Source organism: Temnothorax americanus, unplaced genomic scaffold, assembly GCF_048541705.1.
Source record: "Temnothorax americanus isolate GAGA-0224 unplaced genomic scaffold, ASM4854170v1 Scaffold107, whole genome shotgun sequence".
Lineage (NCBI taxonomy): Eukaryota > Metazoa > Arthropoda > Insecta > Hymenoptera > Formicidae > Temnothorax > Temnothorax americanus.
This window is the reverse complement of record NW_027509239.1, coordinates 242,501-267,269: the sequence shown is the minus strand read 5'-3', so window position 1 is coordinate 267,269 and position 24,769 is coordinate 242,501. Positions and strand designations below refer to the sequence as shown.

Below are 24,769 nucleotides of genomic sequence, written 5' to 3'. Positions count from 1 at the left end.
GAGACAAGTACATCTTGTATTCCGATTTCGAGATGACTCGAGGCAGCAGCGCGCGGCGCCGCGAGCTGTGCATTCGGCGCATGCAGGAAGTGCATCAATATTCGATGCTCGCGGTAGACAACGTGGCCATGGGGCCAACCTTCCTTGTTCGGTATCCGGCGGTAGCGCAATTAGTTCAGGATTTTGAGGAGGCCCACCTCCAAATAATCCAAGACGCCACGGATGAAGAATTTGCCCAAGAAGACGTGATACGTAATGACTTTGACACAATGCAGTTCGCGGTAATAGGGCGTTACGAAAGCTTTGTTCCCGCGCGGGAGACCGACGAATCCGCGCAGGGCGCGCCGCCGGCGCATCACTCCGCGATTAAATTACCGAAGATCGCCCTTTCTCAATTCAACGACGATCTTGACAAATGGCCGTCGTTTATCGCGCTGTATAACCAGGCGATCCACAAAAATTGCAGTGTGTCCGCGATCGAAAAATATCAATACTTGTTGGCCTCGCTATCGGGGGAGGCTCTTGGCGTGGTGATAAACCTGCCATTGACCGCGGAAAATTACGAGATCGCGTATGATGCGCTTCGGGAGCGCTACCAGAATAGGCGCAAATTAACGACGCAGTACTGGCGTTCGTTCGTACACGCCAAACCGTTGGTTGCGGATTCCGCCGAATCCCTCCGCGCTTTACTGGACGTGTTCACCGAGAACACGCGCGCTCTGAGTATGCTGGATTATCCGGTCGACGCGTGGGACTTTATGCTGCTTAATCATTTACTCGAAAAGCTCACTCCCACGCTCTGGGAGAAGTTCGAAGCGGCCCACATGACCGTGGAATCGCCGCGGTATGATCAATTAACGAGATTTCTAGCGGGATACTGCACGGTTCTCGCGTCGGCGTCGGGCTCTTCGGCACTGCCGAGTAAAAAGAGGGCCACGTCGACCACTTCGCTCGTCGTCCAAAACGCTGCGTGCCCTAAATGTACGGAGCAGCATTTGCTGGCTAAGTGCCCCATTTTCTTGCAGCTCTCGGTCCGGGAGCGGCACAATTTCGCTCGCGAATCGGGACTCTGTCTAAACTGCCTCCGCGCGGGACATACCTTGAGGAATTGCTCTAGCCCGTTTACCTGCCGGCATTGTCAGGCGAAGCATCACTTGCTCCTGCACTTCGGGCAGGCCGGCGTCCCATCGCTCGAGACCGCCGCGGCGGTCACTCCAGTCGTGGACAGCTCCGCGGCTCCGGCAGATACGGGCGATAAACCGATCGTCTCCATGGCGAGCATTGCGAATCGCGTAGTCCTGCTCTCGACGGTTTGTGCGGAGGCGCTCGACGCTCACGGCAGCGCCTTCCCGGTTCGTATATTGCTCGATAGCGCGAGTCAGGCGAATTTCGTCACGGAAAGTTGCCTTCAACGGGGCGGCTTCGCTCGGGCAAGGCATCGCGCGACGGTAATGGGCGTTGGCGAAACGACGGCCGCCACTACGAGGGGCCTCACCTCATTCGTAATCCGGGTGCGAAATGAGCCCGACATTCGATTTCCGGTGGAAGCCACCGTGCTTCCTCGCATCACCTCGCCGTTGCCCGGTAGCCGTGTCGATTCCAAACCGTGGGATCACCTGCGAGGGCTGCTCCTCGCAGATCCGAAATTTTATTTGCCCGGCTCCATCGACATTCTGCTGGGGGCGGAATCCTTTGTGTCCGTGTTACGCGACGGTCGGCGTACCGGTAAAATCGGGGAACCGGACGCCTTTAACACAGCATTCGGCTGGGTCGTGATGGGCGCGGTCTCTCCTTCACTTCACGTGCAATCCGTGCACTCCTTCGCCACCACTATCGAGTCGATTGACGCCGCGGTGGGGCAGTTCTGGAAATTGGAGGAGGTTCCCGAATCCATCCCTTGCTCCGAACAAGATCGGCGTTGCAGGGAGATATTCGACCAAACCACCTATCGCGACCATTCGGGTCGCTTCGTTGTCTCATATCCTTTCATCTCGGACCCCCCTACGTTCGTAGATTCGCGACCGGTAGCCGTCAATCGACTGCGTGCACTCGAGCGTCGTTTCAAGTCTAATGGGGAGTTTCGAGAGAGCTATAACGCGTTTATGCAGGACTATTTAGATAGCGGCCACATGGAACTGGCGAGCGATCCTTTTCCCGCGGACGGTCGCGTGTACTATTTGCCCCATCACGGGGTTTACAAGCTGGACAGCGTGACCACAAAACTTCGCGTAGTTTTCGATGCTTCGTCGAAATGCCCGAACGGGCTATCCTTAAACGATACCTTGCTCAGTGGCCCGAAATTGCAGCCCGACATAGTCGCGGTTCTACTTCTCTTTCGCGCGGAGTCCGTGGCCATTACCGCGCCACCGCGGACGTAAAGCAAATGTTCCGGCAGATCTGGATCCACCCGGAGCATCGCAATTATCAGCGCATCGTCTGGCGCTTTTCGGAATCGGAACCGATCCTCGACTACATACTCACGACGGTCACTTTCGGTACCACGGCCTCTCCGTTTCTGGCGATTTATTGCTTGCTCAAATTGGCTCACGACAATCGGAGTAAGTACCCGTTGGTGTACGCGGCGCTGATCGAGTCTCTCTACGTGGACGACGTCGTCGTCAGTGTCCGCACCGTCGAGAGAGCTGTTGCGCTCCGCGATCAATTGCTCGAGCTCTTTCGGAGTGCTGGATTTGAGTTGCGGAAGTGGGCGAGTAGCCACCTCGTCGCGTTGGGTGGCCTCGATTCGGAAATCTGTAGTCAGAGGACGCTTTCCTTCGAGTCGGCCGACGATCAAGCGCTTAAGGTTCTGGGTCTTCGTTGGCACTCGCAGTCAGACAGTTTCGGGTTTCAGCTAAACCCTCTGACGCGAGGATGCACTAAGCGAACGATACTGTCGGAGGTAGCACGCATATTTGATCCATTAGGATTCTTGGCGCCGTTGACTTTTACCGCAAAACGATTGATCCAACGGTTGTGGATCTTGAAGCTCGAGTGGGACGACGAACCCTTATCAGATGTTCGCCGTCAGTGGGAACGATATAAATCAGAGTTTGCCGCGTTGGCTTCCCTGCGAATACCCCGCACCTTTCCTTCGGGCGCGAACGTTCGGCACGAATTGCATGGCTTTTGCAATGCGAGCGAGCAGGGATATGGGGTTGTCGTGTACTTGCGTACGGTCGCTCCGGCGGAGACCGGGGTCGCGATACTTTGTGCGAAATCTAAGGTAGCTCCGTTGCGCGCTATTTCCCTTCCCCGTTTAGAGCTCTGCGCTGCGTTACTTCTCGCGAATCTGCTCGCGTACGTCCGCCAGGTCCTGCAGGGACACATAGAGATCGACGGCGAGTACGCCTGGTCCGATGCCAGGGTGGCCCTGTGTTGGATCCGCTTTTCCCCGCATCGATGGAAGACCTTCATTTGCAACCGCGTTGCTCGGATACAAGACAAGATCCCGATATCGGCGTGGGGTCATGTGGCCACCGAGCTCAACCCAGCCGATCACTGCGCCCGTGGACTTTTCCCTCGCGAACTCGTGGCCAATTCACTGTGGTGGAGAGGCCCTGAGTGGCTCATAGACTTCGAATCTCGCACCGAGCCGACACTCTCTGAGGAAACTCTCCCATGCGAGGAAAAGCGGATCACAGCCCTCGTCGCCTGCGATCCCCCTCATTCTATACTTTCGCTATTAGATAAGTTTTCGTCATTGGATAAGATTTGTAGGATTATCGCGTATCTTCTAAGATTCGCCCATCGATCCGGGGCCAAGTCGGTGCCCGCGACCTTGGCCGTGGATCAACTCGAAGCGCAGTCGGCGCTACTAGTTGTAGTTAAACTCGTCCAATCGATTTCCTTCAGTGAAGAAATCGATCAACTTCGAAACGGGAGAAGGCTGCTCAAGCCGTTTATTAGACTCGCCCCCTTTCTTGACCCTACGGGTGTTCTCAGGGTGGGCGGCAGGCTCATCCACTCGGGGCTGACGCTTGAGGCCAAGCATCCTGTGCTCCTCCCCAGCAAACACCGACTTACCGAGCTCGTCATCGAGCAGACACACCGTACGCATCTGCACCCGGGGAGACGCACGCTTCAGTATTTGCTCGCCCAGCAATTCTGGATAATCGGGGTTCATCGCGCAATCCGCCGCGTCTTAGCCGATTGCTATATGTGCTTCCGAGCAAATCCTCGCGCCCTCCAGCCTCCTATGGCCGATCTCCCGGCCAACCGGGTTAATGCAGTCAAAGCGTTTTCAATCAGCGGTGTAGACTTCGCGGGGCCGTTCTCGATCGTACCCCGCCGAGCTCGGGGAGTCTCCTCCTTCAAGGCTTATGTATGCCTGTTCGTTTGCTTTACAATTAAGGCAACCCATTTAGAAGTCGCTCTTTCATTATCTACAGACTCCTTTCTCGCTGCGCTGCGACGCTTCGTATCCCGTCGCGGACGCTGCTCACTCTTGTACAGTGATTGCGGAACGAATTTTGTGGGAGCAGCGCGAGAACTCGAGCAACACATGTGCCATGCGGCGGAGCGAGAAAGGATTCAATGGTCCTTCAATCCTCCCTCTGCGCCCCACTTCGGGGGCCTCTGGGAGTCGAATGTTAAATCATTTAAAACCCACCTTCGCCGGGTGGTAGAGGATCAAACCCTTTCGTTGGAGGAGTTCACGACGGTCCTCACCCAGATAGAGTCCGTCCTGAACTCTCGACCCCTCTGTCCGCTGAGCACCGATCCCTTGGATTTAGAAGTCCTGTCTCCCGGACATTTCTTGACTATGGAGCCTCTCGTGGCCGTCCCTTCGCCAGCTGGTACACCAGGATTTCTGGAAGCGCTGGCACAAGGAGTATCTCCATACTTTACAGCAGCGTCCCAAATGGTGGATCTCCGCCAACCCACTCACCGTGGGCTCGTTGGTACTTATTAGGGACGATAACGCGTCCCCGTTGCGCTGGAAACGCGGCCGTGTAGAAACGCTACATCTCGGTATCGATGGTGTCCCGCGTGTCGCCACGGTTCGGGTGGCGGACGGCTCGATCTTGCGTCCCTTGGTGAAGCTATGCCCCTTGCCGACGGGCACACCACGGGCCGCGGATTCCGAGTAAAACAAAAAAAATACAAAGCATTGTATTTTGGTGGGCGGCATGTTCGGCGCTCGCCTGTATATATTAAATGTCCGTGTCATTCGTAATTGTTGTACATATTAGTTGATAAGTTGCGCGTACAATCAACGTACAAAATCGTATTTTGTGACTCGCGCGAGACGTTGGCGGATCGCGACAGATAGCAACACTCGCGCGACTCACCCGACTCGTGCTGCCCGCCCACGGGTGGCCCGCAATTATTTGAAACCATGAGTACTCGCTCCGGCCGCAATTCTCAGGTGCGCGAGCCGAGGAGTACCGTGGGAGGATTCGCTGTTCAAACGTGGACTCGAGAACACATACTGGTTTTGCTCTCGCACGGTTCGGAGTTGATCGAGTGGACTCGCACTTTTGGAGCTCGACAAATCGTCACGTTAAGCTCGAGCCTTGCGTGCTTGCCTCTTGCACATGTGCCTGCTATATCGCCTGCTTGCCCGTATTGTACGTTTTGCCTACCTGCCTGCTGCGGCACGTGAGTTCCTGCACATCCTAGCCTGCTGCACGCTTTCCGCTCTCCATCACCACAGGGAGGACCGGACGCCACGAGGCCACCACGAGAACATCGGGCAACGATACGGTGAGTCGCTTTTTCGCTTGCCTTTTCGCTTTATTCGCCTAATTAAAATTGTGAGGGGATTGCCCCTCTGGTTCTTCGAACCACGAAATCTCATTGACCGATCGCAAATCCGGGGCGATTGACACCCCCCCGAGCAGATATACTGTAAGAAAGACTAAAAATTGAGAGCGAGCGAAAATACAATAATTTTTACTGTTTTTCACGTCTCAGTGTAACCGCTCACTGAGCGGCTAAATAGCAGTCAAAAAAATTATTTCTAATTTTTGTCATGCTTTGTGACCTTATCGAATTATAAGTATATTTGAATATACGTAAATAATAATAAGCTATGAGTACTGAAAATAAAATAAACTATATTATTTTAGGTAAATATTTTCCTTTACACAGTCAGCTCCAAATGACTTTTGATTGACCTTGATGTTGACCTTGACCTTCAAGGAGTTTAAGGTCATTGACTTTTCCCGTCGCTCGTTGTCTATTAAAAAGTTATTAATAAAACAATTTGGTAATAATTATTTAGATTAACATACCCACCTTCAATGACCAACTATTATCTGCTTTAACAAAGCGGGTAGAAAAGTGTATGCGTGTATGCAGTGGGTTCCGCCCCCCTGCGGGGAGCTCCATCTACAAAAAACTAATCTAACCCAACCCAATTGTTGTGTGGGTAAATCACACATGTATGATATCAGACATACACTTTTTCACCCGCTTTGTTAAAGCAGATAATAGTTGGTCCACTCACACAACATTCTTTCGTTTTGTACAAAAACGTGTCGAATAAGCATAATTTTATCAATATTGGAGATATATTTTAAGGTGGAGGTGCAAATATTTACCTTGTTTTGTTAATAACTTTTTAATGAACATTGAGCGACGGGAAAGGTCAATAACCTTGAACTTCTTGAAGGTCAAGATCAGCCAAAAGTTATTTGGGGCTGACTGCATGTGTAAAAAAAATATTTACCTTAGTTTATCCTAATTTTGCCTATGTTTTTTTACTTAATTGTTTTAGTTACTGCGACATTAAATAAAATATATTTAATTTGTTTTATATTAAATATTTAAATGTTTTTTGTTTTAAAAATATTATATTATATAATCAATATAATTTTTTTTCACATTAAAATATCCTAATATTCACGTGTTAAAATTCTAATAATATTTATATTGTTAATTGAAAATTATATTCCAATTCGATTCGATTCAAAATTATTTGATTCTCTTCGATTCAAATGAAATTTTGTTGATTTGATTCGATTCGAATTCGAAAGAGGAAATAAAATTCGATTCAACATAAAAAATCCTTGATGCGCACATCTCTAACGCATAGATTTAAAAAAAATTATTTTCTTCCTGAAATAAGCTACAAAATATCCTCTTCAATTTTTACTCAGGAAACACCTTGTATACTTCAAGACAGTGGATAAAGTCCGAAAAAGTTTTAAAGGCTTTATTGATTCAAAACCGTCGTTTCTTTCGCGAAGATTCGTCAATACGCCCAATAAATGTAAAGTCATAGAAAATAGTAAAGAACATTAAACTTGATTCAATTTTTTATTTGATTTAAACTTGATTAGTATTTGATTTTTTGTGAACAAATTTCGAATTTTGTAAAAAAAAGCCTCAAATTAATTTATATATCTAAGACATTTTTTAACGAAATCTTATAATTAATCCGAGATTCAGCTGTGAGGCACTGATAAAATAGCAGCAACAAGCGATTGCGAATGTTAAAAAATATAATTACTCATGTCTCATTAACGGGAAAATTGAGACAAACTTTGAAGGTCCGCGACGAATGTTCGCTCGAAGAAAAGTTATGTCCATTTATACTTTCTTGTTGTTATGGCATCGTATCGAAAGCCTTAGGCACTGTTGGTTAATTTCATTCGCAAGGAGGAAGGAAGAAATTGTCGCGTGACTTCGCACTAATAATTGAGTTTAAGCTCGGACTGAGCGAAGAACGAGATAACTTCTCCGCTTCCGTGTGCCTTTCCTCTCTATCCATTTCCTGATAAATCTTTGAAATGTTGGCAAAACATTCAGAGGATAGAACTTGATGAGTTAGTGCAAGTTTCGCTAATCGATAAGCTAAATTTTCCAATAATTGTTTAGTGACAGTATAATTGATATTTAATTATGCAGACTTATGAAAAAATTTACTCATTGTCAGTACAGTAAACGCATACATTTGTTTTCCAATTATGTATTTATATTTGATCTGCTTACGTAAATTTTGCATATTTGATATAGATATGCCAAATATCACGATGTCATAAGGTCTCAATTTCTTAGCCTTCGTATGCCGGGTTCCAGGTCACTTATAACCTGGAGGTATATAAAAAAATATTTTTTTCTTTTTTTTTAATGTTGGCATCATAAGAAAGTGTGCCAGCAATATTATACGATTAAAAATTTCACGTTAATATATGTTAACGTGAAATTTTTAATCGTATAATATTGCTGGCACACTTTCTTATGATGCCAACATTAAATATATATATATATATATATATATATATCTAGCATGCCCCGCCGGGCTTCGCTCCGGTAACGAAAAACTATACACTCTATAGTTTCTTCCAGTAAATTCTACCCCTATTTTATATGTTCTTAATACAAAATCTATCCAGCCGTTCTTGAGTTATAAGTAGTGTAACCAACCCGACTTTGTTTTATATATATTAAGAATATATATATTATATATTCTTATATTATATATATATATATATATATATATATATATTAGGATGGCAATATTTTTGGGTCAAAAATTTGATTTTAAGTCTCATTCCTTAAATTCGTTCTACGAACTCTCAAATGAAGACCCTTGAACCCTTGAAGAGCAGGCGCTGTAACTTAATATTTAGAGGTCGCTCAAAGCCTCTAAACATTAAATTTTTTTCGAAAAAATGGTAAAAACTGCATTTTTCACTCATTTTCACTGCTAAACCTCTTTTAGTTACCTTGTTAAAATACCTGGCCATCAAGTTTGAGGTACAACACATGAAACAAAAATTTAAATATAAATAATTAATGCAATCTTTGACATAAGATTGTCTATAGCAAATATAAAATGATTTAATGAATTTAACAATTTTTTAACCATCCGCGGCTTATAATCTTGTTTTGTAAGTAAATATATTAAACGCCACTTTAGAAAAACATTCTATCATCTTCAAATTAAAGCCTCTCTAAAGTTATATTATATGGTTAAAAATTAATGGTCGTTAATTGCTTCAAAATTTTGCTATTTTATTAAATAGTGCACTTAATGTAATTTTCTACATTGAATTCTTTTATTATTTTGGAAAATAAATTATATTATCAATATATTATTTAAATTAAGTCTACGTTTCCCGCAGGAAGTTTTCGTGCATCGCATTTATCAGATTTCATATAGTTTACGCTATAGGTGATAATTTTAATGAATTTTGTATGTACTTAAAATCAAATTTTTGACCCAAAAATATTGCCACCCTAATATATATATTATATAAACTATCGTGACACTTCAAGATTGAGGGTCCCGTTAGGAATGGACGAGGAAAATAGTCAAAATGCCAATTTTCAGTGACACAAGATTAATAGCAGCCTAGCAGCGATACAGTGAAATTCACAGCGATTTCGTAAAAGTAAGCATGACGAGAGGACGCCGCGTAAAACTTAATCAAACGCTACGATAGTGCCTCTGGGGATGAAATCTCCCTCTCGAAAGTGAGATTCGGAGTCTAACGTAGGCGTATATAATCCAGATTGACCGAGGGCGAGTGTAATTTACGCCACGAGACGCTTAGCTGTTTGTTTTCTCATTTACGTTATCTATTTCTGGATTTTAGCGACCCTTCTTCATATTCCGCTGTATTTCACGCCGAGCAATGTGGATCATGGCACATGGTTATTCGGTACTCTTTTTTTCACTACGCTGCGAGATTATTATGTATGCTAAGCTAGAAATAGGAATGCGCTGTTTTTTTTTAAATCCGCTAGAAGTAGGAATGCGCTGTTTTTTAAAATCCGATACAACAATTACAAGATCACGTAAACACCTTCGCTATTTTGATTAAAACATCGAAATTTTAAATAAATACTTTTTTCTGATTTGTACAATAAGTTGAAGTAGTTGTACGATGCGCGGTCAAAAGATTATTCTTACATTTATTTATTACATTTTAAACTTCAAGATTAAAAGTCGGTAGATTTGTAGCCTCACATCCGGATATTAAACTTTTGACTGGGTCAACGGACTTCTAACTTGCGCCAAAATTTTTCTTATTTTATACCCTTTCAAACAATATACTACAATATATGGGGGGGTTCTATTTAAAAAATTAAAAGTGACCTTCACGTGATCTTCAAACGCTTATCCAAGGTCAAACTAATGACACCATCTTATGTGCCCCTCGAAACCGTACAACTTTTGTTTGAAACATTTTTGCTGAAAATGCTTCGTTGAAGAATTATCGAGGTGCGTTTTTTTAAATGAGACACCTTGTATATCGAAATGATCAAGCTCATAGTCTAGGATTCTTTCAACTATCCACCTCTAAATTCTATTTGTTTTCATTCCTTCATCAATTTTATAAAAATTGGTTGGCGTCCAACGAATATTTTAGTTCAAAATCTAGGACCCCGACGACTGCGGACCCGGCTGCGTCGAATGAGGACTGTCTTGCGATCTCAACAATCGAGTTTAAATTAGTAGTAAAGTCTGAATTAAAACAGTCTGTCTCATTTGGCGTCCAACGTGGGACTTGTTGGAAACCTGATGCCAGTAAAATTTCGAGATTTTCCTAAATAAAATTGAAATAAATTCAGTTGAGGAAATATCCGAGTTATATCATGAAATTTCACGCGTAATATTCACGGATATGTTCGGGCTCGGCGCATGTTTATACACGCTTTTTTTACCTCATGCCAACACGTACTCTCTTAATTCCAATAACATGTACTTTGAATTTTTTATATTTTTACTTAACTGTTTGGTACAATTCACACTATTATAAATAGACTAGCTTTTAAATCCGCGCTACGCGCGGAAGTAGATCATATAGTTCGGTGCCTATACATATGTCAATCAAATAAAAAATTAAATCGAATTAACTCAAGCATTCCAAGTATGAACATTTAGTCGCAACAAACTTATTTTAAAATTATTTATCCATTAAATCATATTAAATCGAACGAATCACCGTTTTTCTTTTAGATCAACCTCAGCGGGTGAAATATATGCACACATTTTAAAAAAATGTGATTTTTTGATGTTTTAAAAATTTTGAATACATTAGTATAGAGAACTAAAAAAAATGGCACCGGTTTCCAGAAAGTTGGTCTATTAATAAAAAATTAAACCCATTGTTGCCATCCCCAAAAAAATTAGTAAAATTTTTGGACTAGTTTTAAAAAAAATCGGCAGATCGGTACATTAATAAAAAATTAAACCTATCGTCGCCATCGATAAATTAGAAAAATTAGAAAAATTTTGTCACCGGTTTCAAGAAAATCGGTTCATTAATAAATGAGTAGTTTGCAATTAGAAAAATTAGAAAATTTTTGAAACTAATTTTTAAAAAATCGGTCTATTAATGAAAAATTAAATCCGTCCCCGTATAATTACAAAAAATTTGGCATCAGTTTCAAGAAAATCGGTCCATTACATTAATGAATAAGTAGTTTGCGACAGATATTAAGTAGTACTTATTATATCCCAAAAAATTAAAAAGGTTAGGTTTCAAAAAAATTGGTAATGAAAAATTATACACATTGTCGCCATCCCCGAAAAATTAGAAAAATTTTGGGACCGGTTTGGAGAAAATCAGTCCATTAATGAATGAGTATATTACGCGGTGAGACAGACAAACAGAGAAACAAACATCAGATACTTATAATAATAGATGTTTAAAGTTATTCGAGCGATTTATGGACCTGTATATTATTTTAGTCACATATTGATATTGGCCATGATTTAAAAAATCGTAATTAATGAAAAATTAAATTTATGGTCGCCATCCCCAAAAAATTATAAAAATTTTGGCACCGGTTTCAAGAAAATCGGTCCATTAATGAAAAATTAAACCCATTCCCGTATAATTAGAAAACTTTTAGCACCTACAGTTTCAAGAAAATCCATTAATGAATGAGTAGCTCATGATCAGACGGACAGACATTATAGTACTTAAGGCTCCTGGCCAGGAGGCTCTTTTCCGACATTTCATGAGATGTGACGTCAGAAGTGGAAAATGTTGAGAACTGACACGTTGAGAATTCTTGCGTAGTATTTCCAAATGTGGGAGAATAGTTAGAAACGGAAATAAATGCCAGAACAAAACTTTATTGCACGCCGTTACACACACGACCTTCTCTATTCCGCCATCTTCTCTATTCTCTACCTTCCGCTCATTGCTCGCTGCGACTTAGATATATCGATACGATACTTCTCGCTCGACTCTCTCTTCGACTTACAACAGATTCGGCCATCCTACTCGGTGACGTCCTCGTCACTCGTATTATATTGAACATTACAGAACATAACATAAAATATCTAATCTTTGGAAAGTACACAAACTTTAAAAATTGAACATATATAAACTCTAGACTTATATTCTAAATGCAATTATCTTAATCTTAAGAACTTAATGTTATAAACGCAATCTTAACTTGAAAAAAAAACACATTTACTTTGGTATGATTTTCAATCGGTCAGCTGCAATGATTCCCTTACATAAATGCGAAGACTGTTGTTCACCCTCAATATCCTAAATCAAATATCGATCTCTTTCTAAGGATTTAACAATTTCATAAGGTCCCCGGTATTTTGGCTCTAATTTTCTACTTCTACCAGTAGCCGGTGCTTCGCTTCTAATCATTACTAAATCGCCCTCCTTGAACTCAGGCGCCTCTCGTCGGCCCTTATCGAACTGCTTCTTTTGTACTTCGCGATTTTTCTTAAGGAGACTTTCTACCGATTCCTTCTCTTCGCTTAAATTTTGCTCCTCATTTAATCGTATAATCTCAGCTGTTAAAGGATTATCGCTAACGCCACTACTTCTATGACGGTATACTATCTCGAAAGGAGTTCTTTTCGTTACTCTATGCTCGGTATTGTTCATCGCCCACTGTACATCTAACAGTCTTTTGTCCCACTCATCTCCTTCCTCGTTTGTTGTTGTAGCAAGACTAGTTGTAATTATTTTATTTATCCGCTTGACTTGACCGTTCGCACGCGGTGTTGCCGAAGCTACCTTTACATGTTGAATGTTTAGATTTTTACATATTAACTCGAAGTCGTGAGACGTAAAAGCTACTCCCCTATCGGTGATAATACTTGTAGGTCGGCCGTACGTAGTTACAAACTCTCTGACGAACTCGATCGCTTCTTGTGTCCCTGCGCTATGTATAGCCTTCAATACGCAATACTTACTAAATCCATCTATCGCCGCAATTACATAATTGTTCCCGTTCTCAGTACATATAAACGGTCCAAGGTGATCTATATGAATGACCTCAAGTGCTCGGCTTCCCTTGTCATATGCGTGTAAATATCCTACTGGTTTTCCTGTGGGTGTTTTATAATAAATACAATTAATACATCGCCCGACGTATTTCGACACAAACTCTCTCATCTTCGGAAAGTAATACGTTTCTTTTACTGCTGCTAATGTTTTGTCAATTCCCATATGGCAAAGTGCCTTATGAGCCTCCGAAACTATATCATATCGCAATTCATTTGGTACATATAATTGCCATTTACCCTTCGTTATTTTATAGACTCTTGCCTTATACATTGTAAATTTTTGATGGGTTTTCGCATCTCCCGCTTCTAATTTTCCGCGTACTTCTAGAATTTCCGGACTCGATCGTTGCATCGCTGCTACCCAATCAGTATTTATCTTAATTCCTAGTACAGGTAATCCTTCAACTTCTGTTTCTACAGCGTCTCCTACAGGATTTCAACTCAATGCGTCTGCTACATAATTTTGTTCACCTTTATGATATTCGATAACATAGTCAAATTCGGATAATCGAACAAACCATCGTCCTATTCGTGGTTTCAAATCTCGTTTTGATGCTAACAATTTCAGACTGTTACAATCCGTTCTTATCGTAAATCTAATACCAATTAAATACACTCAAAATCGTTCCAAGGTACACACAATCGCTAATGCTTCTAACTCGTATGAATGATAATTAGATTCCTCGCGCGTCGTTTTTCGGCTAAAGAATGATACTGGATGTAACTTCCCATCTTCTTGTCGCTGCAATAGAACACCTCCTAACCTCAGTGAACACGCATCTGTATGGACTTCGGTCTCTGCACTCAGATTGTATACGCTCAGTATCGGACTTTGAATCAATTTTCTCTTAATCTCGTCGAATGCTTTTTGTTGCTCTGTTCCCCATTCAAATTTTCTATTTTTCTTTAATAATTTTGTCAACGCTCTAACAATCAAAGCAAAGTTTTTCACGAATCTGCGAAAATAACTCGCGAGACCTATAAAGCTACGAACCTCCCTTATGTTTGTAGGAGTTGGAAACTCTTGAATCGCTTCTACTTTTTTCTTTCCCGGCGCTATTCCGTTAGCTGTAATCTCGAATCCCAAATAATCAATTTTTTGTTTTAGAAAACAACATTTTGAAAGGTTCAATGTTAAGCCTGCTTCTCTAAGTGCTTGTAGTACACGTTTTAATTTTCTAAGCCCTTCTTCAATAGTCTTAGACGGAATTATTATATCATCAAAATATGCCATCGCATCGTCCCCTAAATAACTGAGAACTTTACTAATTAATCGCTGAAATTCTGCCGGTGCGTTACATAAGCCAAAAGGCATACGCTTAAAATGATAGTGACCATCGGTTGTACTAAACGCGGTAATGTGCTTTGAATCGTCTGACATAGGAACTTGATAATATCCGCTACTCAAATCTAAGGTTGTAAAGTATCGCATACCCTGAACACGGTCTACTTGATCATCAATCCTCGCCATTGAGAACGGTCTTTTAACAGTTTGTTTATTTACTCCGCGATAGTCGATACACATACGTACGTCGCCATTCTTCTTTCGAACAAGTATAACATGACTCGCAAACGGTGAATCGCTTTCCTCGATGATTTCCGCTTCTCTCAAGTCGTCAATCATACGCTGAATTTGTGCCCGCTCCGCTTGAGACATTCGGTACGGCCTATAATGTACAGGCGTCGTGTCGTGCAATTTAATCTTCATCTCGGCCTTTTTTGTGCACCCAATCTGCCGCATATTTCTAGCAATCAAATCCTTATACTGGTTAAGTACTTCGAGAAGTTTAGGAATATCTTCCTCCGGCGCGTCGGTGTTTATCTCTTCCAGCTTTATTTCTTCTTCGTTGACCTCTTGTCGCCTTGGTGTTTCGTCGGATGGAGTTGAGATATCACCCCTCGTGATCGTTGCGCCCTCTTTAATTTTGAGGTCCTTACCCGTCATGTTTAATACATGCAATATTGATCTTCCTTCGTCATCAGCACTTATCAAACATCTTGGAATTAACTGTCCATCTTCTTGGATTCTTCCTTCGACACTGACGTCACATCCTTGCAAGTCTCCCCGAACCATGACATGTCCTAAGAAATTGTTCGGTATCACTGTTGCTTCTGTCGCCCACAAAACGGTCTTCCTTGTCGATTCTGGCTCAATCCGCAAAAGATCGGACTCGTCGGTGCCAATCCTCAATTCTCCAGGCTTGCTTATCATCACCACGTTACTTGCCTCCGTATACGGGTGACCGACAATCAGAGGAATAGTTTGATATTCCTTTGGCACAACATGAATTTTAACCCTTGCCGTAACACCATCAACCGTTAAGTTTGCTGTAAATAAACCCTTTGGTTTCACCTCTCCGCTTCCATAACCTATCAGTGGCTCGAAATCTCCTTCCAGGTATGTGAATCCTTCCTCCTCAGCGATATCGTCTCGTAACGCCACGCAACTGCTTCCCAAGTCAATATAGCTCTTCACGTATTTGTCGTTGATGTACACATCCTTGAAATATTTTATATGCGTCTGCGTTCCTGTGATCTGCATCACTGTCTTGCTTGTATTCGTCTTCGAGGTCGTTGCAGTATTGCTTGCTCCGGTTTTGTTCGTCTGCTCCTCACCTTTACAGTCTTTTGCGTAATGTCCCTTACCACTACACTTAAAGCAAACAATCACTTTCGCTTGTGGACACTTATTAGCATGATGTCCGTCCTCTTTGCACTTGAAACATCGAATCGACTGAGACGATCCCTTCTTATCCGAACTTTCTCGTTTCTCTGGTTCTTGACAGAATCGTTCGGCGCTCTTCAAATCAGGTAATAATTTACTAGGCCTATCATATCTGCTCAACAGACCAATGTATTCACGAATCTTCATATTTTCGATACCTAACACTAACCACTCGATGGTCTCCGCATCGGACATTTGAGCTTTGTTACAGCGAGATAACTTTTCGTAAAAGTACTCCACCATATGTTGTCCAGATTTCCGTTTATAATTTTGCGCCTCCAAATGCTTCTTAGTGACACTATCGTCCGACGGAAAAGCTTCTACTAACAGTTCCTTCCATTCCCGCCAGGTGAGATTTTGCGCGGGAAGGCTATCCCGCCATTTCTTTACAACACCGGATAGCTTCACTAACCCGTAATGACGAATGGCTACATCGTCCCAATTGTACAATTCCCCGAACTCTTCGATCTTGTTTATCCAATCTTCGATGGAAATATCCCCTATAACAGGATCAAATTTCGGAAGTGCCTCGTGCACATCTCGGAAATAACGCGGGCCATTGCCGTTGGTCGTTCCGTCGCCTGTATGGTTGTCCCGGTTATCTCGTTCGTCATGTGTATTCGCCATATCTGCCAGAGTTCCTCTGCTTCCACGAACGTTTTCACCACTCGTGCCCGCTCGCCCTTCAGGTTTCAACACTCGGCCAGATCGTAACGTCGCCACGCTGCGTAAATTCTCGATCACGAATTTGTCCCTTCTTTTATATTTTATAAGGTTCCCTTCTTTTAACGGTCATCTTCGCAAAGAATATTTTATTTTTATAATAATCTTAAAATACACTCATTACTCTCTTTACTTAAAACAAATAATATTCTAACGTCTAATTGTTTAACTATTTAATTAAAAATATAAAATTAAAGCAAAAGTTTGATTTGCTTATTATTTTGACTTTTCTTTGATAAAATAGTATAACGTTTTTTGAAGAAGTATAAATTCTTTTTTCCAGTACATAATAAAGACTTTTTCTAAAATTTGTGATGAATACATTTTAAGATTATTATCAAGAAAATATTCTTTCTTAAAGAACCCCGTTACTTACCAAAAGAAAAAAAGTAATTCCAGAATTACGATTGTGTGTACATAATAGAAATTCAAGTATTAAAATTGCGTACATAAGTAAAAATCGGGAATTACAATTATGTACATAATTTTAATTCCCGAAAATTTTTTATGTCATAACGTAAAATAAATTCAGAATTAATATTTTGTCTAGACATAATTGTAATTCTGCATTTTCAATTATAGCTTAATAATAATTCGATAAATTATAAGTATGTCTAGACATAATAATAATTTCTTTTCTTTAAGTATCGATTTAATTTGATAGAATTTTTATGATGATATTAAATAGTAAAATGGCGTGCCGTATACGCACACGTAAAAAAATATCATTCTAGTGCTAAGAAAACCAATTACTCAGGTTTCTCTTCTTTTAAGTAACGATGATCTTTACAAAAAATGTTTTCTTGATAATATTACTTAAAATAAATAATATTCTACATTCTAATTATTCAGTTCTTCAGTTAAGAATACAAAATTAAAACAAAAATTCAATTTGCTAATTATTTTGATAGGAGAAGTCAAGGCTATGAGGGTCAGACGCAGATCACAGTGCGTAATATCAGAAATAACTGATTTATTCGTCGTTTTGATACATTACATCGATCCGTACGTTTCGGCTCAGCTTTGAGCCATCTTCAGCAGTAGTTACAGAAGTTAAGTTACCGTATGGTGAGTTTCCTAAGGGATCTTTTTAATATATCAACATTAATTGAACAAATTTACAGATATGGATCAATTGGTCTATGTTTCTGATATTTTGAATCAGTAAACTCACCATACGGTACGGAGAACGTGTAACTTAATTTCTGTAACTACCGTTGAAGATGGCTCAAAACTGAGCCGAAACGTACGGATCGATGTAATGTATCAAAACGACGAATAAATCACTACTTATTTCTGATATTACGCACTGTGATCTGCGTCTGACCCTCATAGCCTTCTCCTATTTTAATCTCGAGGGTCCTCATATTATTTTATTTATTATTTTGACTTTTCTTTGATAAAATTTTATTATGTTTTTTGAAGAAGTATAAATTCTTCTTTCGAGTACATAATAAAGACTCTTTCTAAAATTTGTACATTTTAAGACTATTATCATGAAAATATTCTTGCTTAAAGACAACCGTTACTTACTAAAAAAAAAAAGGTAAATTGAGTAATCGCTTTTTTAAGCAGTAGAATTGATATTTTCTTGTGTATGCATGTGCACACATATGTACATACGTACGCACAAAAAAATTTTCTATGTTGTTAAAAAATTTTATTTCTATTTAAAAAAGGCGAGAAACTATATCATCGCTTAGGACAGGGGCCCGGCGTTACGCGCCGCTCGTAGTAAACAACTGCCCGCGCGCCGACCGCGGGGCGGCCGCATCTCGCCGCGCGCTTGGATTTGGCGGAGGGCGGGCTAATACGTCGATTTTTAATCATTAATAACTCGTCAACTATTGCAAAAATTGCAAAATGGTACATGACTTTTCGACTCAGTTTGGCTCGCTCTATCTAAATATGAAAAAAGTACCAACAATTCTGGGGCACCCTGTATATAAATGCACACTAAATATTAGTAAATCAAAATCTATCGATAAAATTCGAAATAAAGTGACCGAAAATACTTACATCGGAAGTCGATTGAGAAAAGATTACTTCGGTTGAACTACGTGTCCTCAATTATCAGTCGATTAAGTAAAATTACGTGAGACTTCCTCGGAAGAGAGCTTTGGCAATATACATGTATAGTTATACTTGGTATGACTTCCCTATTCTTTTCGCCACCTAAGAAAACTATGTCAATGAGCACTAGGAATAGAAAAATAGAGACTCGCAATTCCTCCGTATGCTTTGATGAGACGGTCTCCTTGGCCCAAGAAGGGGGGGTGCTTGTTGGACAACGGGTTGACCGAGATTTGTTCAGAGGCAAACTGATAATAATTCAGGGAATGATTAAGCGATAATAGATTCGTCAATGTCAAAGTCAGTGCCAGATCCTGATGCGGGTATTTCTATAATACAAAATAAAAAGGCGCCATCTTCTATACAGTTGTTCGGAAGGGGGGGGAGCACCGGCATCAATAGGAAGGGATCGAGGAAAAAATACTCCGGTGATAAATGATACGGAAAGATTTACGCCTATAGAAAGAGAAGCGATAAGTACTTTGCGTAATGAAATACAGAATATTGACGGCGGTCGAAGCAATCGGGAAGCAAATTAATAAGATAGTAATAAATAATACTCGCTTCACTCGATCGCTTCAATGATATTATACAAAGTAATACTCACATGCTGAGTTTAATTAAAAGTTTTATGGAGCAAAATGATAATGCTACTAATAACTCGTCGCGATCTAAACCACGGAGAGAGGAGACACGACCGGTAGTAACGCTATTGAAATGGGGAAGTCGTCTGTTCATCCGTCGGGTGACGAAATAGTAAATAATAATGCAGATAGAGAGATAACTGGTTGAATTAATAACCAGGCAATGCCCTTGCATCAATTAGATAGTCAAAAGGGGGGGCCTTTATTGTAGTGTATGGAAGAAATCAGGTAAAATTATCGGTTGACGGACTTGAGATTGAAGAATGCAAAATCAGCAAAGGGGACCGTCTGTAGTCTAATGTCTAATTCAAAGATTTATTTGCTAGAGGGAATAACAGAAATGAGAAGTCGGATATACCAATAAGGGCTGAAAGATCTGCAGAAAGAGAACTCCGTAGAGTTCATTTTAACGACGAAACCGGAAATACGACAGGAACAAATTCGTCGATGAACCTTACATACCCCACAGTACTATCACAAAAAATAACAGTAATTTACTGTTTACCAAACGGAAAGACGGAGGAAACACTCGAGCCATGAGTATATTACAGACAGGTTCAAACTCGAATTCAGTAAATAACAGAAATATTAATAGGTCGCAAGGTCAGGATAGTTTTCAGATAGGAATTGAAACGCGTAGTAGGAATACGAGAAATCTTAGCAATTTATGTGGCTTTACGGGATCCTCGTCGCAGCTTTCGAATGATCAACAACCAGAAATAATAACACGGGGCACTTTGTCATGGCAGACAAATAACTCGAGCGACAGCAGCGAGTATCACCGTGCTAGCTGCGAATATTATGGCTCTAGAAATGGTCGAAGGATTCCACGTACATCCTCGATCGCCATCTTATTCTAGTAATTAGTATCACAATCCGGGAATGAAAATAGGTAGATATGTTAGTTGGAAAATTAGCAATAGTTAGCAGTTGGAAAATTAACTTCCCTAAGACGGAAAAGGATCCAAACTAATTCTTACTCATTCTGAAAGATTTACTAATAGTACTAGTAGGATAAATAAAGATTCAAAATTGAATAGTTCGAGAATTTCGAATCATCGATGACTCGATTTCGAATCGATTGCCTATTTTGATTACTTTATTTATATCTCCTGCGCGACCAATTTTGTATCTTGTACACTACCGTGCATTAACTCACTTTTTAATATAATTTCGTCATATTACACATGTTCTGATAACACATGTAAATTAAAAATATTTATTTTATCCAGTAATATCCGTTTTAGCGTTGATACTTCTAACATGTATTAAATACGATCAATGAATGAGTTAATAGATAATTTAACGGATTAACGGATTCTTTCTATGTTTAATTCCTTTCCAATCTGGGGTATAATATTACATCTCGAGTACTCGCAACCCGTCGCGTCGCGTAAAAGAGTCACGGTCGGTCTCGCTCCGCGTGTACTTGGCGCGAGACACTACCGTGTCTCTTGATAGTTATTTTGGATATCGTAATTGTTTATAATTTAAATCCGAAAAAATTTAATTCGATTCGTATTCGAATCAATTCGATTTCGAACATGTTATCAAAGGTTCGATTCGATTCGATTCGATTTTGTAAATGCTTGATTCGCACACCTCTAACAATCTACTGAAAAAAACGACCACGATAAACCTTTTCTAATTAGCGACGATGAAACGAAGAAGGGAATAGAGTTAGTAGAAGACAAAACTGAAATAAAGTCAACTCTCTCTAACGAAAAGCTTCAAGAAACAAAATTGTCTATGTTTTCATGTGGAAATTTAAACAATAACGTTAGAGAAAATTCCGAGAAAATCACTAAAGTCAAACTACTGAAAAACTGGAGACCAAAAGGTTTGCCATCCCATCTAGTCCATCGATTCAGCGACGAATTTTTTTCGGAGATAACGGTAGAGAGCCGGTCGTTAAAATCCCAGTAGAAATTTCTATATTTGGCAAGACTATAAAGGGAATTATAGATAGTGGCAGTGAGATGAGGTCGTACCTGACAAGTAAAAGCGTATACGCCTTAAATCCCTCTGAGTCAACAATATTATACGGAGTGACTAACAATAAGATTCGAATACTAAGGCCTAACCACATTCTCCTTCTTTAATTCCTATCTTAGAAACATGAAAGAGAAGAAGAAAGAAAACTACTAAAGAATAATAAAAGTCAAGAGATCCTTTGTTGTCCGTACGTCTCGATTACTCGACTGCTCGAATATCCTTTTTCGCACGTCGGTTAAGAAGTTGTAGCTTAAAGAATACTGCGAATTTTCAAACTAAACCACTTATAGGTATATTATTTTTAAGACTATAATGTTAATTTAAAACAAAAAAATCGATTTTGTGAAGGTATCAAGATGGTATAAATAAATCTTATAAGTAAAATACTGATATACTTTAGATTGTGTATTGTTAGTGAGCATATTTTACGTCTTTCCCAGATGACTCTTATTATCATGCATTTTTCGCTAATTATGTTAATTTTATCTTGTTCTTTCTTATTGTTTCAGGACTTTGAACGAGAGTTCCCTAAAGGAATGGGGCGTGACACCGATGTCAGAATACTCAGATCCTTATCACAAAAGGTAAGAAGAATAGGCAGGAGGAAAATTTAATTTAATCAATTAAATTCAAAAAGAGAAATTTTTAACGGCCAGATTGTTCATTAATGATCTGTAAGATTTGTTAAATACGAAATCAAGTGCATTACACTTCCCTCTATAATTTTCGGAATCCTTCTTATAATAATTTATCTTCCTTTGCGCGTAGACCGATGACGATGGGCGAGATTGGCTGCTTTCTCAGTCATTACGTTGTATGGCAGAAGGTAATAAAACACTTTTTAGTGAAAAAGAATTCGTTTATTACTGATGAAATATATATATTAGGTACTGGAGCACAATTACAAAAGCGTTATGGTATTAGAGGATGACGTTCGCTTTGAGCCGTTCTTCCGACAGAAAGTCGATTACGTTTTGGCGGAATTATCTGATCTCGGAATCGAGTGGGATTTGGTGTAAGTCCTTCGGTAAAATTTATTATTTTCTGATTACTTTATAGCGTTGTTTCATAATTCGATTGTTTCTCAATCAGCTTTCTGCGATTCTACAATTTATCTTATTTAAAGCTGATATACAAAGTGAGTTTTTTAAATTGACACACCTAAATATCTCAAAAACAACGCACTTTTGAAAAAAGTTTGAAACAAAAGTTGCTCGGTTTTGGAGAAAAAACATAATAGCATTATTTTATTTTTGATTTAGTGGACGTTTTCAAGGTTATTTCTAGATCAACTTTATTTTTTAAAATAGGAACCTATATTTTTTTAACGGCATCTTATTTTATGCAAAAAAAAAACAAACAACTTTTGTCCGAAACATTTTTTTATCTAGTATCTACTTTTTACGATACTTAACATTATTATCAAGACAGTACTCAGGTAACAGACGTCTCTAATGTCATTAAGACGTTTTTAGACGTCATCTTGCTACCTGAGTATTTTGTTAAATATCTCGGAAAATTTAAGCCAGATAAAAAAATGTTTTAGATAAAAGTTATTTGGTCTTGAGGAGGAAATAATTTGATGTCAACAATTTAGAAGTAAATTTAGAACATACTTTATCACACAAGAAATTACCTCAAATAATAAGCAAACCGAAGCAAACATATAGAATGAGTACTAATTTTAGTGTCTTTTCGCCGACAGCAAATAATAATTTAATGTTTACATTACTTTAAACTCTTATTGTTTACATATTGCAGCAATCTATACTATCGCTTTTGTTGACAATCTCCAATCTTTAACCCTTCGTCACCACCGTTATTTTTACTGCTTTTGTTACCCCCCTCTGGGTCTATTTTGTCCAGCCTGCCGAATCCTGGCATCCCTTGGCGAGTGAGTTCTCACTACTAACAACTTTTTTTAGGGAGGGAAGCCATTGCAGACCTCGCCCTCTCTTTATTTTGAAGATATTTGCTGAGCTCAAAATTTCGCTTGAGCTCAAAAAGATCCAGGGAGGTGACGGAGGATTAAAGCCTGTAATTATATTGACAACATTAAATTATTTCCCCCAAATAACTTTTATCTGAAACATTTTTTTATCCGGCTTCAATTTTCCGAGATATTTAACAAAATATTGTCTCGACAATAATGTTAAATATCATGGAAAGTAGAGGCTGTGAAAAAAGTGTTTCAGACAAAAGTTGTTTGTTTTTTTTACATAAAATAAGATGCCGTTAAAAAATATAGATTTCTATTTTAAAAAAAGTTGACCCTGAAATACCTCTGAAAACGCCCACCAAATAAAAAATAAATAATCCTGTTATGTTCACCCCCCCCCCGCTCCCAAACCAAACATCTTTGTTTCAAACTTTTGTTTTTAATTGATGTTTTCGAGATATTTAGGTGTGTTAATTTAAGAAATTCACCCTGTATGTGTAAAAGTTATATAAGAGGAGAAAAGATAAAATGAGATTAAAGAGTAGGAAAATTAAGGTTTTGTTGTACCAACTTGCAATTGTAGCTTGCTAAAACTAATTTAATGATTTTCTGACTCTTTTGAATTGTATGATGGGCAACAAAAGAAAATTTATTTGGCGAAAATTAGGTTAGAGAATCAGACCTAAAATTGACACATTACATTTTAACACTCTTATGTTTAGATATATGGGAAGAAAAAGATTGGTTAAATCAGAAAGTCTAGTGGAAGGATCCAAGTTCCTGGTGCGGGCGAGATACAGTTACTGGACTCTTGGTTACATTTTATCGGAGAGCGGAGCGAAGAAACTGATCGGTGCTATGCCTTTAGGGAAATTAATTCCTGTTGATGAATTCCTTCCAATTCTTGCGGACACGCATCCTAAGTACGTGAAATAATTAATGTTTCAGAAATAAATAAAGATCTCTCACATCTCAGGAATAATTCAATATCCGCATTCAAATCGGAAAAAATAAATCTCTAGGAAGTAAGCTAACGCTAACGATAAATCTCAATAAAATTCAATCAGACGTTCTAAAAGTCACGGTCAATTCCACATTATACGACTCATCTCTGTTAAGAGTAGCTTAGGATCTTAATATTCAATTGACGTTTTGTATTTCAATAGGAAACAGTGGGTGGCTCAATTTCCTACTCGAGATTTGATTATCTTATCAACGAATCCACTTTTAATTTATCCGACGCATTATACCGGCGAGGATGGACACATCAGCGACACGGAAGACTCGAAACTCGTGCATGATACTTCCACGCTTACCGACTTGGAAAATCGAGAGGAACTATGATCAAAAAGAGACCGTGAAATAAAAAAATAGCACTTATCTAGTCGAAGAAATCAACTGCCAACAACCTGTAAATTTAATTGCAAATTAAAAAATATTTTTTAACG

General features: G+C 39.9%; 3 protein-coding genes across 5 annotated transcripts in view; 1 reads left to right on the top strand and 2 right to left on the bottom strand.

Annotated features, from left to right (window-relative positions):
• The window catches only part of LOC143904353 (casein kinase I), a 150,986-nt gene that overhangs the window by 60,453 nt on the left and 65,764 nt on the right, over positions 1-24,769 (bottom strand). The gene's annotated exons all lie outside the window — the stretch shown is intronic.
• LOC143904413 (glycosyltransferase 25 family member) overlaps positions 1-24,769 on the top strand; it is a 143,384-nt gene that overhangs the window by 118,142 nt on the left and 473 nt on the right. Inside the window, exons 6-10 of one of the 2 annotated variants that reach the window (XM_077419090.1) lie at positions 21,892-21,966; positions 22,151-22,208; positions 22,270-22,397; positions 24,044-24,244; positions 24,488-24,769. The exon at positions 24,488-24,769 is cut by the window's right edge and continues 473 nt beyond it. In XM_077419090.1, the coding sequence (XP_077275216.1) occupies positions 21,892-21,966; positions 22,151-22,208; positions 22,270-22,397; positions 24,044-24,244; positions 24,488-24,665 (640 nt within the window). In that variant the 3' untranslated portion in view covers positions 24,666-24,769. Of the gene's footprint in view, positions 1-21,891; positions 21,967-22,150; positions 22,209-22,269; positions 22,398-24,043; positions 24,245-24,487 lie in introns of those variants that run through there. The other variant, XM_077419098.1, reaches the window with a different exon arrangement.
• Positions 13,839-16,832, bottom strand: LOC143904389 (uncharacterized). The gene has a single exon (XM_077419041.1). It carries the CDS (start codon positions 16,572-16,574, stop codon positions 13,839-13,841), a length of 2,736 nt encoding a protein of 911 aa, XP_077275167.1. The 5' UTR covers positions 16,575-16,832.